Source organism: Epinephelus moara, chromosome 10 (assembly GCF_006386435.1).
Source record: "Epinephelus moara isolate mb chromosome 10, YSFRI_EMoa_1.0, whole genome shotgun sequence".
Classification (NCBI taxonomy): domain Eukaryota; kingdom Metazoa; phylum Chordata; class Actinopteri; order Perciformes; family Serranidae; genus Epinephelus; species Epinephelus moara.
Genome location: NC_065515.1, coordinates 37,144,959 through 37,161,288, shown reverse-complemented (window position 1 = coordinate 37,161,288; position 16,330 = coordinate 37,144,959). Strand labels below are relative to the sequence as shown.

General features: G+C 38.2%; 1 protein-coding gene across 1 annotated transcript; it reads right to left on the bottom strand.

The window, feature by feature from the left end:
- Positions 1-368: 368 nt before the first annotated feature.
- On the bottom strand, positions 369-12,700 carry rgs5a (regulator of G protein signaling 5a). The gene is made up of 5 exons (XM_050054246.1): positions 12,561-12,700; positions 11,394-11,507; positions 10,111-10,172; positions 5,119-5,285; positions 369-3,253 (listed from the first exon to the last, which is right to left on the bottom strand). Exons 1-5 carry the CDS (start codon positions 12,602-12,604, stop codon positions 3,089-3,091), a joined length of 552 nt encoding a protein of 183 aa, XP_049910203.1. The 5' UTR covers positions 12,605-12,700; the 3' UTR covers positions 369-3,088.
- Between the last annotated feature and the right edge of the window lie 3,630 nt (positions 12,701-16,330).

Genomic DNA, 16,330 nt, shown 5'->3' with positions numbered 1-16,330 from the left:
AGAAGGAGACTGCTAGTGAGTAAACAAGGGTGTAAATAATGCAGGATTTGAAATACTTAAAATGCAAATGTTCTATGAGGTAGGAAATGCACTGAGCTTGTTTGTTAGTCACGGATACACATGATGTGTTTTGGTGAGTACCACTGAATGTAAACAAAACATCTGTTTACAAGAAAACTCCACGGGGCCCCTTTAACATTTTTCAGTATTAACTGATTAGATTTTGTAGCGTCTACATTGGTATGCATTTTCTTAGTATGTCTTAGTTTTTCATTACAGTCTTAAAGAGTCAATCATGAGGTGCTTCCTATGTACCCACATGTTGAAAATAGGTCGCTGATGAAAAAAAACAAAGTGACAATTGAAAGTCAGGTGTTTCTTCTTTTCTTTTATAACAGTGAAAAGATTCTGTGAAGAGTCCTCGCCAGCTCTCCGTTCAAAAAATCATGGATTCCATTGTTGTATTTAAGAATAACTTAGACACAGTTGGTTGTAAATCGTTGATATTTACACGTAAAAATAAATACATCTACAGGAATTTTATGCATATATATTTTTATGTGATTGACTCATCGTACATGCAAGGCTACATCAAATAATGCATACTCAGCACTGTTAAAGCCCTTATTGATTTTTCTGATCATTGACTTGTTTTACATTTAAGGTTATGACACCAGACTGGCTAATCTGTGCCACAATAGACCCTTGTCAATGCTGTTTAAAATGGAAATAAATCTCTCTCTCTCTCTTTTTTTTTTTTTTTTTAATATTTGTTGGTAATTTCAATGCCCCTTTTAAGAAGTACCTTCAACAATTCAGTTAAGTTGAAATGTGAGAAAATATCTCTTTTCTGAATATAGTTTTTCATTTTGTTTTAGTGTGTAACAGTTGGATTGTAGGGTAACAATAAGGACTTATAAAATGCTGAATATCTAGATAACAATATTCATGTGTTGATTAAGACATATGCTTTTGTTTAATATAAAAAGCATCAAAGGGTATATAGTATATAATCACACTTTATGATTACTACATTCAACTAAAGGTATACATTTAGGACACTTTAACATTACACACCAACACCAAATCCACCATCACCTCCATCTCTGTCTCAGCTTAGTGTAAGTTATGTGAATACCAGTGTTTGTTACAGCATGTGGTGAATAATAACTCGTGGTTGAAACTGTTTATCTGGAAAATAACACGTGCATTTAAAGTGAAAAGTACATGTGACTACTTTGTGTGTGCTTGTCTGATTGCAATGCCTCTGCTTTCTTAAATTTCCTTTATGACTTTAAACTTTGGCTTATAATTCAAAGACCACAATAAAATGATTCTCAATAACCAGTATTGGCATTGTTTAGTGCTGCAAACCTGCAAGTCCTGTCTCCCGTGTTTTTCACTATAACCACTAAAACCAGGTCTGGACCTTTTTAGTGACTCGGCATGCATACATACAACTTTGGTATTATTACATGGGAAAAAAGACCTTTCTCTGTTAAAACCACTGCTCTGTTCACTTCTTTTTTTAAGATTCCCTCCCACTTGATTTTCCCATCTTAGCAACATGCAGTTTAGTGGTAGCCAAGGAGCTTGACCACTGAGCCAACTAGCCAGCACTGTTCTCAAGAATGGCTCTCCCAGGATGCATCGCAACCAAAAGGGGAGTTTGGTGAAAATCCAAAATTACTGTCTGTGTGAGTGTGAGAAAGTGGAAGAGACAAAAAGAGAGTTGTGTGATAATCATTTCTAATGCATTGATAGCAGAAGATGGTCAACTATGTTACAGGTTCTTTTAATTAATTGACAAAATATTTGGTCGTTGCTGGAAATTATTCAATTATTGATTGATTTAGAGCAGCCACCTGTGTAACTGTTATTTCTTTTAAGAGTTTCCCAATCATTTTTTCCTAGAGAAAGAAAATGTTGTGAGTCATATCCTTTTCCAGGCACTCAGAATGGTGTAATAATATCTTTAAGTCTTCCTGGGAAAACCACAAAGTACTTAAAAGTCCCTCTGACCTCCTTCTAAATTAGACTAGCAAGTCTGGGGCAAGGGAGGGGGGGTCAAACTGGGAACATTTTTGTACATTTAAGGTAAATGGGTATTTTTGTTTTTATGAAAATGCAAACTGGTTTTCATTTAGGAATATTTTATTGGTTAGCTTTGGTTTAGTTTCCAATGTGACCCCTAGATAAATTTGCTTTCTATTGAAAAATCCAACATCTTATTAATTTCACATTAAGGCATGGTCGTTTTTAGGCATAGGCAAACCAGGCAGCCACCCAAGGTGTTAATGACATGATATAAACCAGAAGTTGATTTAAGTTAATCATGAATATAATTGTCAGTGGATTTCTGGCCTAAGGCACCAGACCAGGAACGGCCCTGCATTAAGGCTCTTAGTCTAAAAAGTTGTCCTTGGAGTACTGACTTGACAGGTCTGGGAAAGCAACACCTGTGCCTTGGTGCACATGTGAAAGTCTGATAAAGTTTTCAAGGAATAATCTCATACTTTGTATTTGCATCCAAATTTTGAAGAACAAACTTTGTGGCCAAGCTTAAAAGATTGAGTTGTTCTTCACAGAAACACATTGGTATCTGTCCTGTTTTGTTGGATCTTGACTCTCTCTCTCTACCTTTGTTCCTGTACTTCTTCCTTTGTGTGAGAACCAATCAGATTTTTTAGGCCATTTTTGATAAGTGAGGCAATTCTGGGAGACCCTCACTTCTTTAAGAGGATTGAGAATGATAGTTGTCAATGGAAGGTCCTCACTAGTACAGAAGTACAAGAACATGTATGTGTGTGTTGGATGGGGAGGTAGGGTTATTTCAAAAGGCAGTCTTTCCCTTTAGTTACATTAGAAGTATCAGCATTCGGAAATATAATTTCATTTTGCCCTTCATGTTGTGGATATTTTGAAAAATAAAGGTCTTCGGTTCTCAAGCTGTCTTACACAATGGTAGTTTATTAGAAATATTTAATTAAAAAAATGATAAGCTGTTTCCTTTTGTTGTCATGATAACTTACTGCTGTTTGAAACTTCCCCACCCCCCCCACCCAGCTCCTCAGACTCTTCATCTTGCTTAGTTGACCAGGAGCTCCTGGTACTGCACAGACCGGAGGAAACGCGCGAAGGAGTCTTTCTCCATCAGGGCGTAGATCCTCTTCTGGGCCAGGTCAAAGGTGGCGGGGGACAGATCCACGAGGTTCCTCAGGGTCACATCCTTGGTGAAGTGGTCAATGTTCACCTGTGGTGAAAGGACAAAAGTACATGCTGTTGAAATAAAGTGCAGATGAGGAAGATGAAGAAAAACAGCAAGTGTTGATGGTAAATATGAAAAAAAATGTCACAGTAAGTCTGCAAGAGATGACTCAGGGAGGTGAAGAGAAAGATGCCAGTGTAGGCAAGACCCTGGGTGCTCTTTATCTCAACTAGCCACTTGTTGTGTTTATTCCAAATGAAAGGCAAACATAAACCAAATCAAGTCCCGTCTGCCGTAAGATGATTCCAAGGAAAAGACCTTCCGAGGACGTGATGTTTACAACAACTGCTTTACAACATAAAACAGTCGGAGACTGATTGTAACACTCAGCACTAAAGCAAATGTATGCCTTTTCTGAACATGCTAAAAACTTCCTTTAAAGAAGCTCTATACAACATTCAGAGCATATCCATGATTCAGAAGTTGTCTGCACATGGCTTTCAGTGTGGAGGTTGTTGAGCTGGCTGCTAGTAGCTAATGGTGCTAACAGATAATAGTGCCAAGAACATCATGAAGAGTGCTAACAATGGCAACAGCCCTGAAAGAGATAAGAATGTTAACCTGCTGCCATCCTAATACCATCACAGGCAGCCAGACTGGCTAGTGCAGCAACCGACAGAGAAGCTTGGCTTACATCACACAGGTGATGGTAGGTCGGCCTGTTCTTACTCGCGACTGATTAAATAACGTCGCTTTGTCAGTGGATCTCGGAGTCAGACACTGACATACTGAGGCACCCTTTGCAGCGCTATGATACACACCAGACAATGGCTGCTGTTGACGATGCAACGGGCAAAAATTGTAGAGAGCATGAAAGTCTGCATAGGTCGGGTGGGAAGGGAGGTGGACAGGTAAACCTAAACCTCATGGACTTTTGTAGCTTAAATTTAAGGAAGTAAACCTAATCAAAGCGTTTTTCCAAAGTTGTTAGTTTATTTTGGAAAATAAAAAAGTAGCCATTTAACAAGCAGAAACTGTACATTTCTTGTGAAACGGAAATATATTTTGACAACACACAATGCATGTAACAAGTGTAAACTGACATGCTGTCCCTGAGCGTCCAAAACTGGCACAATAGTCAAATACTGCTGACAAAGCAGCAGTATTTGACGAGTTGGGATGAGAACCTGTTCAGGTAGTATGACTTCAGTCTCTGCTCAGGACCTTATCACCCCATTATATCTCTACATAGCAAATAGTGGTTTGCTGCTATGTTAATGTTCTGAATGTTGTATAGTACTCCTTGAATTTAACAATATTTCCCTCTAAAATATAAAGGAGTCAAGTCTCTAGCCCGAGATAAATACAGTTAATGTTCCAGATGTGTGTGTTTATTACTAGAGTGTGTGCTCGTGCATGTGCTGTTCATTCTCAGTCGCAATTCAATCTTAGCACATTCTCTGTCTGTAACCTCATATGTTTACACTCGAGCAAGCCTGGACTTCTGCTTCACACATTGTCATGATCAGATAAAGACTCTCACTTTATGCAAGCTGTTTTACACACACCGTCATTTCAATTTTCTTTTATTTTAAATACCCTGTTAGCTGTTAAGCAGTGATATGTTATGAGAAAAAAGAAATTTTACTCAGCACTCTGCTGAGAGAATCCCTGCTTCATTGCATTGTCAACATACTGAGAGCCTCCTCCAGGGAATGTAGATTTAGCTGTTAGCATGTGGACCTCTACATGAGCGGTCTGAATGTGTCTTTGTACTATATCATCTTTGAAGAATAAGATTGTTAACAACTACTGTATGTGTTGGTTGTGCACATGTGTTGAGGATAATCTCCTTCTATTCCATGTGGTGTTAAGCTCATAAAAAGGGGGAAGTCACAGGAGTTTCTGACCTCTCTTGGTCCCTCAGACTGGATGAAGTCCTCATAGATCTTCTTGGCTTTGGTGGCCATCTTCACGGGGTTCTTGGTCTTCTTGAAGTCCTCACAGCTCATCCAGAACTCAATATTCTCATCACTGAACTCAGACTGCAGAAAGCTGCGGAAAGCAACCAGACCATCTGATGGAGAGAGGAGGGTAGAGGTGTTACAAAATGAGAGATGTATTGGCAGGTTACATAATGGAATATAGAACAAGTGATTATGTAAACCCCTTCTTCATGCATGCATTTTAAAGGGAATATGCTGGCAATTCTGGGTAAGCCTTTGAGACACTTTACCATTAAGGTCACAATGACAGGTTAACTAAAGCATATTATTTCTGTAGCACTTCAAACATGGCTCAGTTGAATGATACAGAGATTAAATACAAATTTGATCCCAAATCTCAGTCGATGGATCAATTCTTAAATTAAATCCACAAAAAGACTTTTTCATCCACGTTTTGATGACTCAGAAAACCACAATAATCTTAACACCATCTGCCTCCCTCATCATGAATCAACACCAACTGCTTTAGAAAAATGCTTTACATTCAGCTCAGAGGCAAGAAGGAATTAAACGTAAATCACATCATGATGCTTTGTCTTTTTTCTTTTTTTAATTTCTGCTGGGACACTGTTAGCCTGTATTATATGGGCAGCAGCAGTCTATTTTCTATCTAATAAGATATGGATTTGATGAGAAACTTTATTTTATAATCTGCTAGTCAGAAGATGTGCTAGATAGTTATTAGGGAGAAAGGAGAAAATCAAATGTTTGAATCTATGGCTGTTAAAGGCTTCTGTATATCTCATGAAAAGACTGAAAGTGTCTGTGACTGAATCTGTGAAAATTACAAAATACGTTTTCAAACCTATCAGTGATGCAGCTCTTGAACTGAGATCACTCTTCTTCAGTCACACCTGTAATAACATGAGCACCGTGGCTCCTCCATAATGATGCTTTCATGTTTAAAGAAAGCCATTACAGAACATTTACATAGCGGACACCTAAACCCAAAAAGCAATTAAGTTAACATATAGATTAAACCAGCAATGTCACAGATCCCATAAAGGCTTTTTATTATATCATTTGCACAAGTGAAGTAGTGGAAAATGAAAGGGAAACACAACTGAACTTAAAGTTGTGGCATATATCACAGAGGTTTGGTATTTTTATTGAGGAAAGTGTGATGTAAAGGAATGTGTATTGTCCATCTGACATTTTTACCAGCTGCGATGTTGTGACTAGTTTTCACCTCATGAGTCTGTGTGTGTGTGTGTGTGTGTGTGTGTGTGTGTGCGTGTGTGTGTGAATCATCACAGCTAAATGTGGTCCCAGAGTCACCTATTCTAGCGGGAACTACCACAGAAGTGGTTTTTAGTACTTTACTAGGTGTTCATTTGTCTGTCTTTCTGTGGACAGATTTTGTCACCACAGTAGCGTGACAACCGTGTAAGATGTAGTCGTAAAATTTTACAGGCTTGAAGTTGAAATAACAATGAAGGCCGAGTTTGGAGATGGGTGTGGTCCAAACATGGGGACGGGAAGTACGGGGGCAGGAAGTAGGGAAGGGACCATTGGCCCACCCACTTTACCATCCTGGCCCACATTCACTTTAAGTCACGGATTGCTGTACTGAAGCTGATGTGACCCCTGGTTTATATTAATTTCTCTATTTTCATTTTTTTCTCTCTTTTTTTTAAAATGAATCTTAAATTTGTTTTTAAGTTGGAAAGTTTTCAGCATTTGAAAAACTTTCTTTCAAAGCACTGATCAGGAAAAACTGGATGTGTTATGCAACATACAGGAAGTGAAAACATGCAGAAACTTTATAGAAACTTTAAAACTTAACAAGTAATTATTATATAATATTTTGGCTTTGTAAAAATTATTAAAACTACCTTTTTTTAAATCTAAAAAAGTTTGCAAAATACCAAAATACAAACAAAACTTGGATGTTTTGGACAAATGTAAAAGCACGGTGGTATTCCAAGATAAAGATCCAAAATAAGACTTGATAAAACAACCAGTCATTTAAGTGAAGACCATTGTAGTTCAACACAATGCCTGAGAAAGGTCCCATTGTCTGAACGAGCATGTGCTGCAGATGATAAGCTCTCTGCTTCGGCCTCAGGCTTTTATCTGCAATCTAAATGGCTAGTTTGGTTCAAAATAGAACACAGTCGCAATCAAGCTGCAGCCCTTTTTTTTCTTTGAAAGACCTCCAGTACATGGATATACAAAAGGAGAAGCAAACACGCCCAGGCACTGATGACAAGCTGTAGTGTATCAGAGTTGTAAAAACCAGCAGGAAATGAAGCCTCAGGTTTATTGTTTGTCATGCATTAATGATTTAATAATATATTACTGCCATGTCAGCAGAATTCTGCCACATTAACTTAGTTTCAGTTTTAATTAACTTCACTGACCCTTGTAGCTTGAGCAAGCTGGGTGATATTTCAAACAATGAAACACTGAAATATTCTTGTAATTAAAAACTGCACAGACAACTTGACAATTAGATTAATTTTTCTACAAGTGCAATGTTGTTATTTTAATCAGAGCGCAGCCATATATTATGTATTTCCTATTGCGTAATATACGTTGCATTATGCAATTTTTCACTTTAAGGTGAAGGAGGGGGGTTTGTTCTACATCTGAGAGGAAATAACTCAGAGAAACCCATGGGAATTAACAAGAGAGAAGCTATAAAAAATAATGTTAATGTAAAATCTCATGCAGATAAATAATCACGGCACAGCAGTTTGCAGCAACCGTGCAATAAATCTACTCTGGTGAAATCATTTAGACTTCTCCCAGGAGATATTACCATAACACACACAATAACCTCCATGGACAGATACACACGCAGATGCAAACACATTCAGGCAGGCATGCAAACACAGGGAGGACATACATCTTTCTGCCCTCGACTGTGCTGAAGGAGCCACTTAGAAAGCTCTTTTACCGCCCACTGAGCTCTACAGAGGAAAGGTTTCTCCTTCCACATGTAGCAGCCGGTCAGTTACATCTGTACGTGGATTCATTTTGATGCACAGGGGCAACTTGAGTCACTTATTAGCAGGAGAGTTTACACGTACCACTGAATACCATTAACCATGAGAGTTAATCATCAGTCTTTCTGTGCTCCTTGTGAAGTAAACATTGGAGCCGGTAGCTGCTCTCTGGTATTTATGCTGGTTGTTAAAGTGTTTTTCTTACATGTTGTTCAGTTTACACCGACAGTTCAAGCGTTTTAAATGTAACCATATCTCCAGCATTTTATGATTATGTAAAATTTTAGGAGAAAGGTGGTCCTGGATTACTTTTTCATGTATGTTGCAACTGTCCAACTCCAAAGTAGGTGTTGATTAAAGTTGAGCTAAGCTGCAAATGCACTCTATGAAATACCTTCTTTAGGTGTACGTTTTATATGAGTTGCTTATAATTAATTTGTACTTCATGGATTTTGATGGCGATTTTAAGCTTTGAAAATATGATTATGTAAGTACTGTTAATCAGTATTGTTAATTTTGGACTTTTCAATTTGTGCTGTTTGTGTTGTCTCGTAAACCCATGCGGAGTGCAGGCTGCAGAGTAAATTAACATCCATGAGACAATAATAAAAACCACATCATCATTATCTTCATCATTCAATTAAACAAACAAATGGTCACCCGCACATCTAACACACAATACAAAAAATATAACAAGCACACAAGCTATATTGCTGTTATGGAAACCAAGCCCTGCTAGGTGTGCTCTACCTGTTTAAACAGTCTAGACAGACACCAGACCTCAGAGGAGGCATGTTTTCTCCTTTGGGAATGGTTGAAGTTAAACCAAAGTGCCAGTTGTTACATAATGAAGACTGCAGCTTTGGACAGGATGACAAAATGATGCACTCAGTGTCTGGTTGTGAGGATATCAACAAGACAGCAGAGACTGTGCAGAACAGCGAGTAATAGGCCACCCTAATGTGAAAAATGTTCTATTTTTGGGTTTTTAACAAGGAGGGTTTTTTGTTGAGCATCAATCAGCTGTGTGGAAAAAACTGGTGTGCATAAGCGGCATCATTATTGGAAGAACAGCACGATCTGCAAGATACAAGCTCGGTACCAAGCTACATGAGAACAAGCAACATTAGAGCTGTGATTTCTTTGAGGTAATCACTTAGGTAAAATCACTTGGGAAATAATCACTAGGTTTAATTAAAATGTAAAGAAAGTTATTTAATATTGTTTTACAAAAACAAGGTGTTAGATTTTCATCAGTCACATCAAATGATGGACAAAATACATCCAGTGTGGAACCTTACAACTCCTGGGTGGCAGTTCATCACATCTCGTCTGTGAGATACAATTAAAATCCAGCAAATAGCCTGTACCTGTATCGATCGTGTTGTGGGGACAAAAATCACAGATCCCATATTGGAACAAAAGGTTGTTACCCCACAAGGTATATCACTAAATGTTGGGCCTAACACCTACTTTTGACAGATATTGAATTTTGGTTGGAATGAAAATTGGGTAGCTGGTATTTTAAATGTCTAAGGACATCGGAATTTCATGTTATGTGGATGTTAACGTTAGAATGTTTTGCAGACGTTAGGCTTTGTTCTCCATACTTCACAACTGAATGGTGTTAATCCACATCGAGGTGACGTTGGCATGAGGTGTTTGGAAGATGTTGGATTTTGGTTACGTAACAAAACTTGAAACAAGAAAAAAATGAACATCTTCTGTCGTCAGTATTCTTTGTCAAATTAGCATTGTACGTCCTGACACTGAATTTTGGTTACCTGACATCACAACCAAAACTCAACTAAATCTCAGTGTCTAACAATGTTGGTAGCCTGCTGGGGTGGGTGACACAAATATGTGTGTGTGTGTGTGTGTGTGTGTGTGTGTGTGTGTGAAAGAGAGAGTGAGGAAAAGAGAGAATAAGAGAAGATAGACTTACAGCCGTTGTTCAGAACTCGGTCCAGACTTTCACGCCACTGAGCAGCCTCCTCAGGAGTGGGCCTGCACACAAAATACCTCAGTTCAGTCTGCATCCCCAACAGATAACAAATATAACATACATATAATATACAGCACTTTTTAATTGATAGCAAACATGATTTACTATACTTAAACTCTACTGAGTGAAAACAATAAGCTATAAATACACATTAGACGTGTGTTTCCAGTCTCCCAAACCAGACAGAATCCTTTGATCTCAGTTTCTGCTGCAAGATGTAAGCCTGGAAAACATCCACTGAGAATAGATGGTGTCTGGTGTATGAACCAGACCAATCAAAGTGTGCATTTAGACTCTGTGCTGAAAATCTGAACAGTTTTAAGGAGAAGTTGTGATGCTGAAACTGCACGGCTTCTCTCTCTCTCTCTCTCTCTCTCTCTCTCTCTCTCTCTCTTTGGGACAAAGTTTCCAAAGCAGCGGAGATGTTTTTCCGGGGTTGCAAATTAGCCAACCAACGACAGGCTGGTGAGTGATGTGTTCACCCAGCAGGTGTCTGATTAAAAAAGCAGAACTGTCATCCATCCCTTATTGTACGGGCTTTTTCATATGATCTCAAGCAAATGCTTAATGACCAAGACTGTATTCCAGCTTAACCGTGTGGGGATAAAATGTGATTTTGAATTGAGTCCAACAAAGAGATAAAAACCATGTACACAGATGACAGCAAATGCTTTTACAGTGTCATCATTAAAAGAGAAAATAAGATGTAGGGACAATTGCAAATAATCAATCTGAACTGCAGTGGTGGGAGAAAAATAAAAAGCAGTATTACAAGGACTGCAGAGGGAATTAACCCATTGCCAGAATACAAATAAAAAAATGAAGCTACAGATGATGCCTTACTGACTTTTGTGGATTAATTTTAGGTTTAAAAAAATCCTGCTTTTATCAAAATGATCAGCTTTTTTCACTGAACCAACTCAAAATTTAAATGTATGTTATGACAAGAACTCAAAGTAGTTCAGCATCTCATAAATAATTCATCTCTAACTCAGTCTTTTTCAAGGTGATGCCAAATAAAATGGGGAGTACCTAAAGCTTTGTACCATCTCACACTGACATCCGAGCCCAGTCAGTGTCTGGAGAGGTTTATTGTCCTTTGATCTCCACTTCTTGTACCTGCTGTGGGCTCTGCACGACCTCTTTACTGTCAATTGTCTGGTTAACACTCAACCTTCAAAGGCATTCAAGTCTCTGAGAGCGAGGCAATGAAAGAGACTCACTTCTGCTGCTTCTCTGGTTTCTTCTCGGTCTTCTCGGGGTAGGGGATAATGAGGTCAATGGCATTTTCTGGCTTCTGGAGCAAGACACCCAATTTTGTCTTGATCTCCTTCGCCCTGGACGACAAAAAACAGACAGCATGTATGACAAAGTCTTTGTTTTCACTTCTTCGACACAAAAAATAATAATCGAGTCAGAATGTTTATCTAAAGCCTTCATGATATCCATCATCCTCTCACCAACATGACTCTGGTGTAACTGTATTTATGCAAGACACTAAGATAAAATCTATGAGCATGTTGGTTCAATGATTCATCAAATTTAGAACTTGTTGTGAAAAGGCTGAGTTCATGTTTATACGAATTACGAATACGAATGAGGGGAAAAATAGCAGTTACGGGTTAGAAAAAGTAGTAATAGAAAAAGCTAGAAAGTATATCTTATCTTAAAACAAAAAATGCATATGTTGTTTTAAGATTTACAGATTTTTACTGTGAAATACATGTTTTAAAAAAAAAAAAAAAAAAATCTAATTAGACCTTCTTTTCTGATGCACATGTATACCTAAAATTCTCAAAACAATTTATTCAGTTATAAAGTTAATCGACATATTATGAAAAAACAAAAAAATCTGAATCAAAATCAAACATCAAAATCTGAACAGTGTCACACTTTGAAACCAGTGTTGACCCAGTGGTGAAAGATGTTTTATTCACTGCAGTTAGAGTTAGACCACGGGAAACCTTGGTATGTTTTTTCTTCAACCCTACAGGTTTAGAGGGTGTCGCTCACACACTCTTGAACAATCTGCATAAGCCATTGTAAAAAAAAAATAAAAGCAAAAAACATTAAAGTTAGCATTAAAGAAACAAAAACAAAAAACAAAACCTGATGACACATGAAACTGTTCTCCAGGTCAACACATCTGTCAGACAGTAAAAACTTAATGGAGATGAACCTTTAGCCTTAAAGTTCTTTGAGCTGGAAACTGTTGACCTGAGACTGAAAGCAACATTGATTTACAGCTTTCATCTTTAGTATGATAAGAATCACTTTAAAGAGTTTCAAATATATATTCAAGATTATTTTTTGGTGTCCAAACCACATCAGAGGAAAAAATCATTTAGACGTGACAGGAAAGGTAAAGTGATGATGATGGCAGGTCTCACCTTTCGAGGCATGTTTGGGGTAATGCAGCTAATCCTTTACACATTTTCCAGCGTTTTCAGTCACAGTATGTGCAAGTAAATTAAGTCTTCCTGTCGGCCCACGATGAGTCTCAGAGACCCTCTTGCTTTCTGACTGTGGCTTTCAGCACATGGGGAGTTTTATACAGACACTCTTTGGGCTTTGGGCCAACAGCTAAGCCAATCAGACTGGAATGTGTACAGTGCAGACAGCTGAGTGGCCTGGCTGAGGAAGGGCGGGTTATCAATGGTCTGTTTGCTTTGAGGTTTCAATTAACCAACAGATCCAGGACCAGTGTGCAGGATGCAAACAGCACCATGAACCTAGAAATTATGAAACCATGAAATTAGATCTTGAAATCTGTTTATTAAAGATTTTGATGCTATTTATCACATCAGTGAGTTTTTTGATATATTTTCATTTATAAGTAACATGCCACATCAACACACACAGACACACTCAGTAATCATACATTACTGATCAAAATCTAACTTTTTAACTCAAACTTAGTTCATGTTTTAACTTAAGTTGAAGCCTTTTTGACCAACTTTGACCAACCAAACTGCTCAAACATAAAGAAATATGCGATTTTAATTTGGCCTCACTGTCTCATGCACATATGCTGTCATTTAACACTGCAGAAACAAACACCTGCCTATAAAAATAACCCATAGGGCTGCTCTAAAAGTTACTCATATAAGTACTGTGTGAGAGTTGCCACCTCTAAGGTCTGGCTTAAGGCCCGAACATACTCGGGCGTACTATAAGCGGAGCGGACTCCGCGAGGAATGTCCGCAGTCATTCGGGCTTCCATAGTCGAGCGCACTTCCGCGTTGTAGTTTCCTGTAAAAATGTCAGTGAAACACACTACATTACCCACAATTCTTGCACGTCGATTTGAAAAATACATGCTGAGCAGTCACTGGTGCGCGGAGCGGAGTCCGCGCAGTCATAAAATCTGAGCTTTGCACGTACAGGGCTTGCGGACGTCCGCTTTTGGTACGGGCGGAACGTACGCGGAACGGACTCCGTGTACGTTCCGCCCGAGTATGTTCGGGCCTTTAGTCTGAAATTAGACTTTTCTCATATGGTACCTTACTTTAAGAAATATAAACCTGTTTTTCTACAAAACTATTATTCTTTTAACCAAAGAAGGTAAACGTCTAAAATGTTACATGTCCTCTAAACACAAGCAGCTGTGTTTGGCTAATTTCAACTAGTAAAACTTTGATGTAAATCAGGAACTCTCTGATCAAAGAAACACAATTAGGAATCTGATGAGACATTTGATCTCGGCCTTTGGTATTTGGCAGTGCTTGATACTCACTGCTAGGTCATGGTCAATACCAAAATAGGGTTGCGGTTCAATACCAATAGTTTACACACTATTTTAGTTTGTGCAAGAAAGAAATCAGTATTGACTGTTGGTTGGAGATGTGGTTTCTAATTAGGCTGGGGCAGACAGTTCACTCATATTATACACAGACACATACAGACACACAGAATGGTCATCAAAGTTTGGCTTTATTAATATCACAGCACAGTCTTACTCTTGAGATCAGCAGCTGCAACATGTAAAATACTATGTCAAGATCTTTTGACAGCAGGAATGTTTGAGGGAAAATGTGAAAGTCCTCAAACTGCAAGACAGCTGAACAAAACTTTCAGTTTTGGACATTTTATGCCTTTATTAGAGATTCTGACAGTAGGGAGAGAGAGACCAACATTTCTGACAACAACCAGACTAGATTGTTGATTGTTCGGGCAATCACAGCCCTCCTCAAACTGCACATCAAACCACAGCCGAGTGGCGTAAATTCATCCTGATTGTAAAGATAGCTGCTGGATTAAATCATCCTAACTCACACAGTGTTTGTCCATCACTACATGCTAAACAAATGTAACCATTCAATCTGACCTTCTACCTATGGGGTTATTTGCAAGGCTGCCTGGGGAAAACGCAAACATAGGTTGTTGAGAGAATATGAAGATACGACCACTGCTGAGGACTCTCATGCATCACTGTGGGCACTACAAGAAATAAAAGGTTGTTAAGATGTGAACACGCTCTGGGATTTTCAATATCCCAGTGTCAGAATTGGTAGCTTCATGTGCATAAATAAATTTCCATTTACTTCTGTTTTATTTCTCTCCAGCATCTAAATTTGTTTTTCAGTGACTGCAGGCTGGAGTGTTTTTATCCTTGACATTTTTATTATATGTCCGAAATAACAGGGTGATTGCAATCTGGCACGTAGTCTTTAAGACAGTGAATAAATACATCTATCTGTATGGGAAGTGGCTTCTCAGGAAGACAGTTGTTATTATTAAGCCTTATATTGAGTGAACTGTCCAAGGTCCAAAGAATCTCCTTCTGATGATGAAAACAAACATTAAGTGCGCTCAAGCTTTCCATTGACAAAATAAGAGTTTGTCACCACTGTCTTTTCATTATATAACAGTAATGAAACTCAGCCGCCAAACATGTATTTAATTCAGTACAAGATTGTGAAAGTAATTTTGTTTCAACTAGTTCAGACTCCAGAGTGGACACGAGGTCAGATCGATCTCCTGCAGAGGATCTGAAAACCTAAAGTGTCAGAAAGTAACAGAAAGATAAAAACTGATATCTTGCTGTTCTAACCCAAGTGCGTTCTTATTTATTTAACACCTTACCTTAACACCATGAGGCAGATGGTTCACAGCTACACTCGCTGACTCTCTGTGAAACCATCGACCCTAACATACTTGTATAATATATACTGCATTTCATCATCCAAAAACTGCTCTTCTTAACATGAAGACAGGTTTAGTTTGACTCATGTCAAAGCAAATGGGCTTAATAATAATAATCAAGTAAAACAAGCAAACCAGAGTGCACACATTACTTTTCATTAGGACTGCTCAGTTTTTATGTTCAGCTCATTACTTGGCAGTGTTGGATTACTCTGTATTTCACTTAGACTTTTTTATGATAATGATCAAAACTGTATCTGAAGCAAAAGTTATTAAAAAGCAATTCTGAAATATTCAATTTTAGAATCTATTGAGCTTGGTATGACAAAGCTCTCATGTCAGCTTTATTAAGCCCAACCACATTAATCATTTCAGTATGTGTTTATTATTTTTTTTAATAGAAATACGCACTAAGTAGTGTATGACAAAAAGCTGGTTATTAGGCTGCAGGCTTGTAATTATGCTACTGACAATAGGTACGTGTGCAGTGACCTGCTTCAGAGTGGAGGTGGAAAATTCAAAGTTAGCTGCTATATTTAACAAATTATAGTCATAGAATGCATCTGTAACAGCCTCTGTCTCCCCACAGCAACAAAGACTTTATATTTGATATGCAGCTTTTGACCTCTTGATGTTAAATGCCATTGTTTGTTTGTTTAAGGGCCAAAGTACCTAAGGAGAGACAGAGTAAGTCAAACCTGCTTTGTGGTACCAGTTCCTGACGTCATGGAGTCCAGAGTTTAACAGATGTATACAAAACTGATGTCTGTATTTATGGTTCCTACCGGTCCAACACATTCTCACTCTGACTTCGTCACATATCGATGTTTGGTCATGGACTTCCCACATTGAGATTTAACATGCAAGTTACCCTGGGTGTGTTTGTTGTTGGTTTTCGGGGACGCAAATTTCAGCCTGTTACACGCATTGTCTGTTTTCAAAATAGACTTCCATTTTCACAGGAAATAAACCGTTTCCGTACAGTCTCTTTCAAAATTAACACATACATCAGTAT

What these genes read in the sequence shown, in the direction of transcription:
- rgs5a (XM_050054246.1), bottom strand. Translation starts at nt 12,604, where the DNA reads ATGTGTAAAGGATTAGCTGCATTACCCCAAACATGCCTCGAAAG. An exon ending in AAACCAGAGAAGCAGCAGAA is followed by an intron (nt 10,173 to 11,393) that starts GTGAGTCTCTTT and finishes TTTTGTGTGCAG; the next exon opens with GCCCACTCCTGAGGAGGCTG. An exon ending in CCGAGTTCTGAACAACGGCT is followed by an intron (nt 5,286 to 10,110) that starts GTAAGTCTATCT and finishes TCTCTCCATCAG; the next exon opens with ATGGTCTGGTTGCTTTCCGC.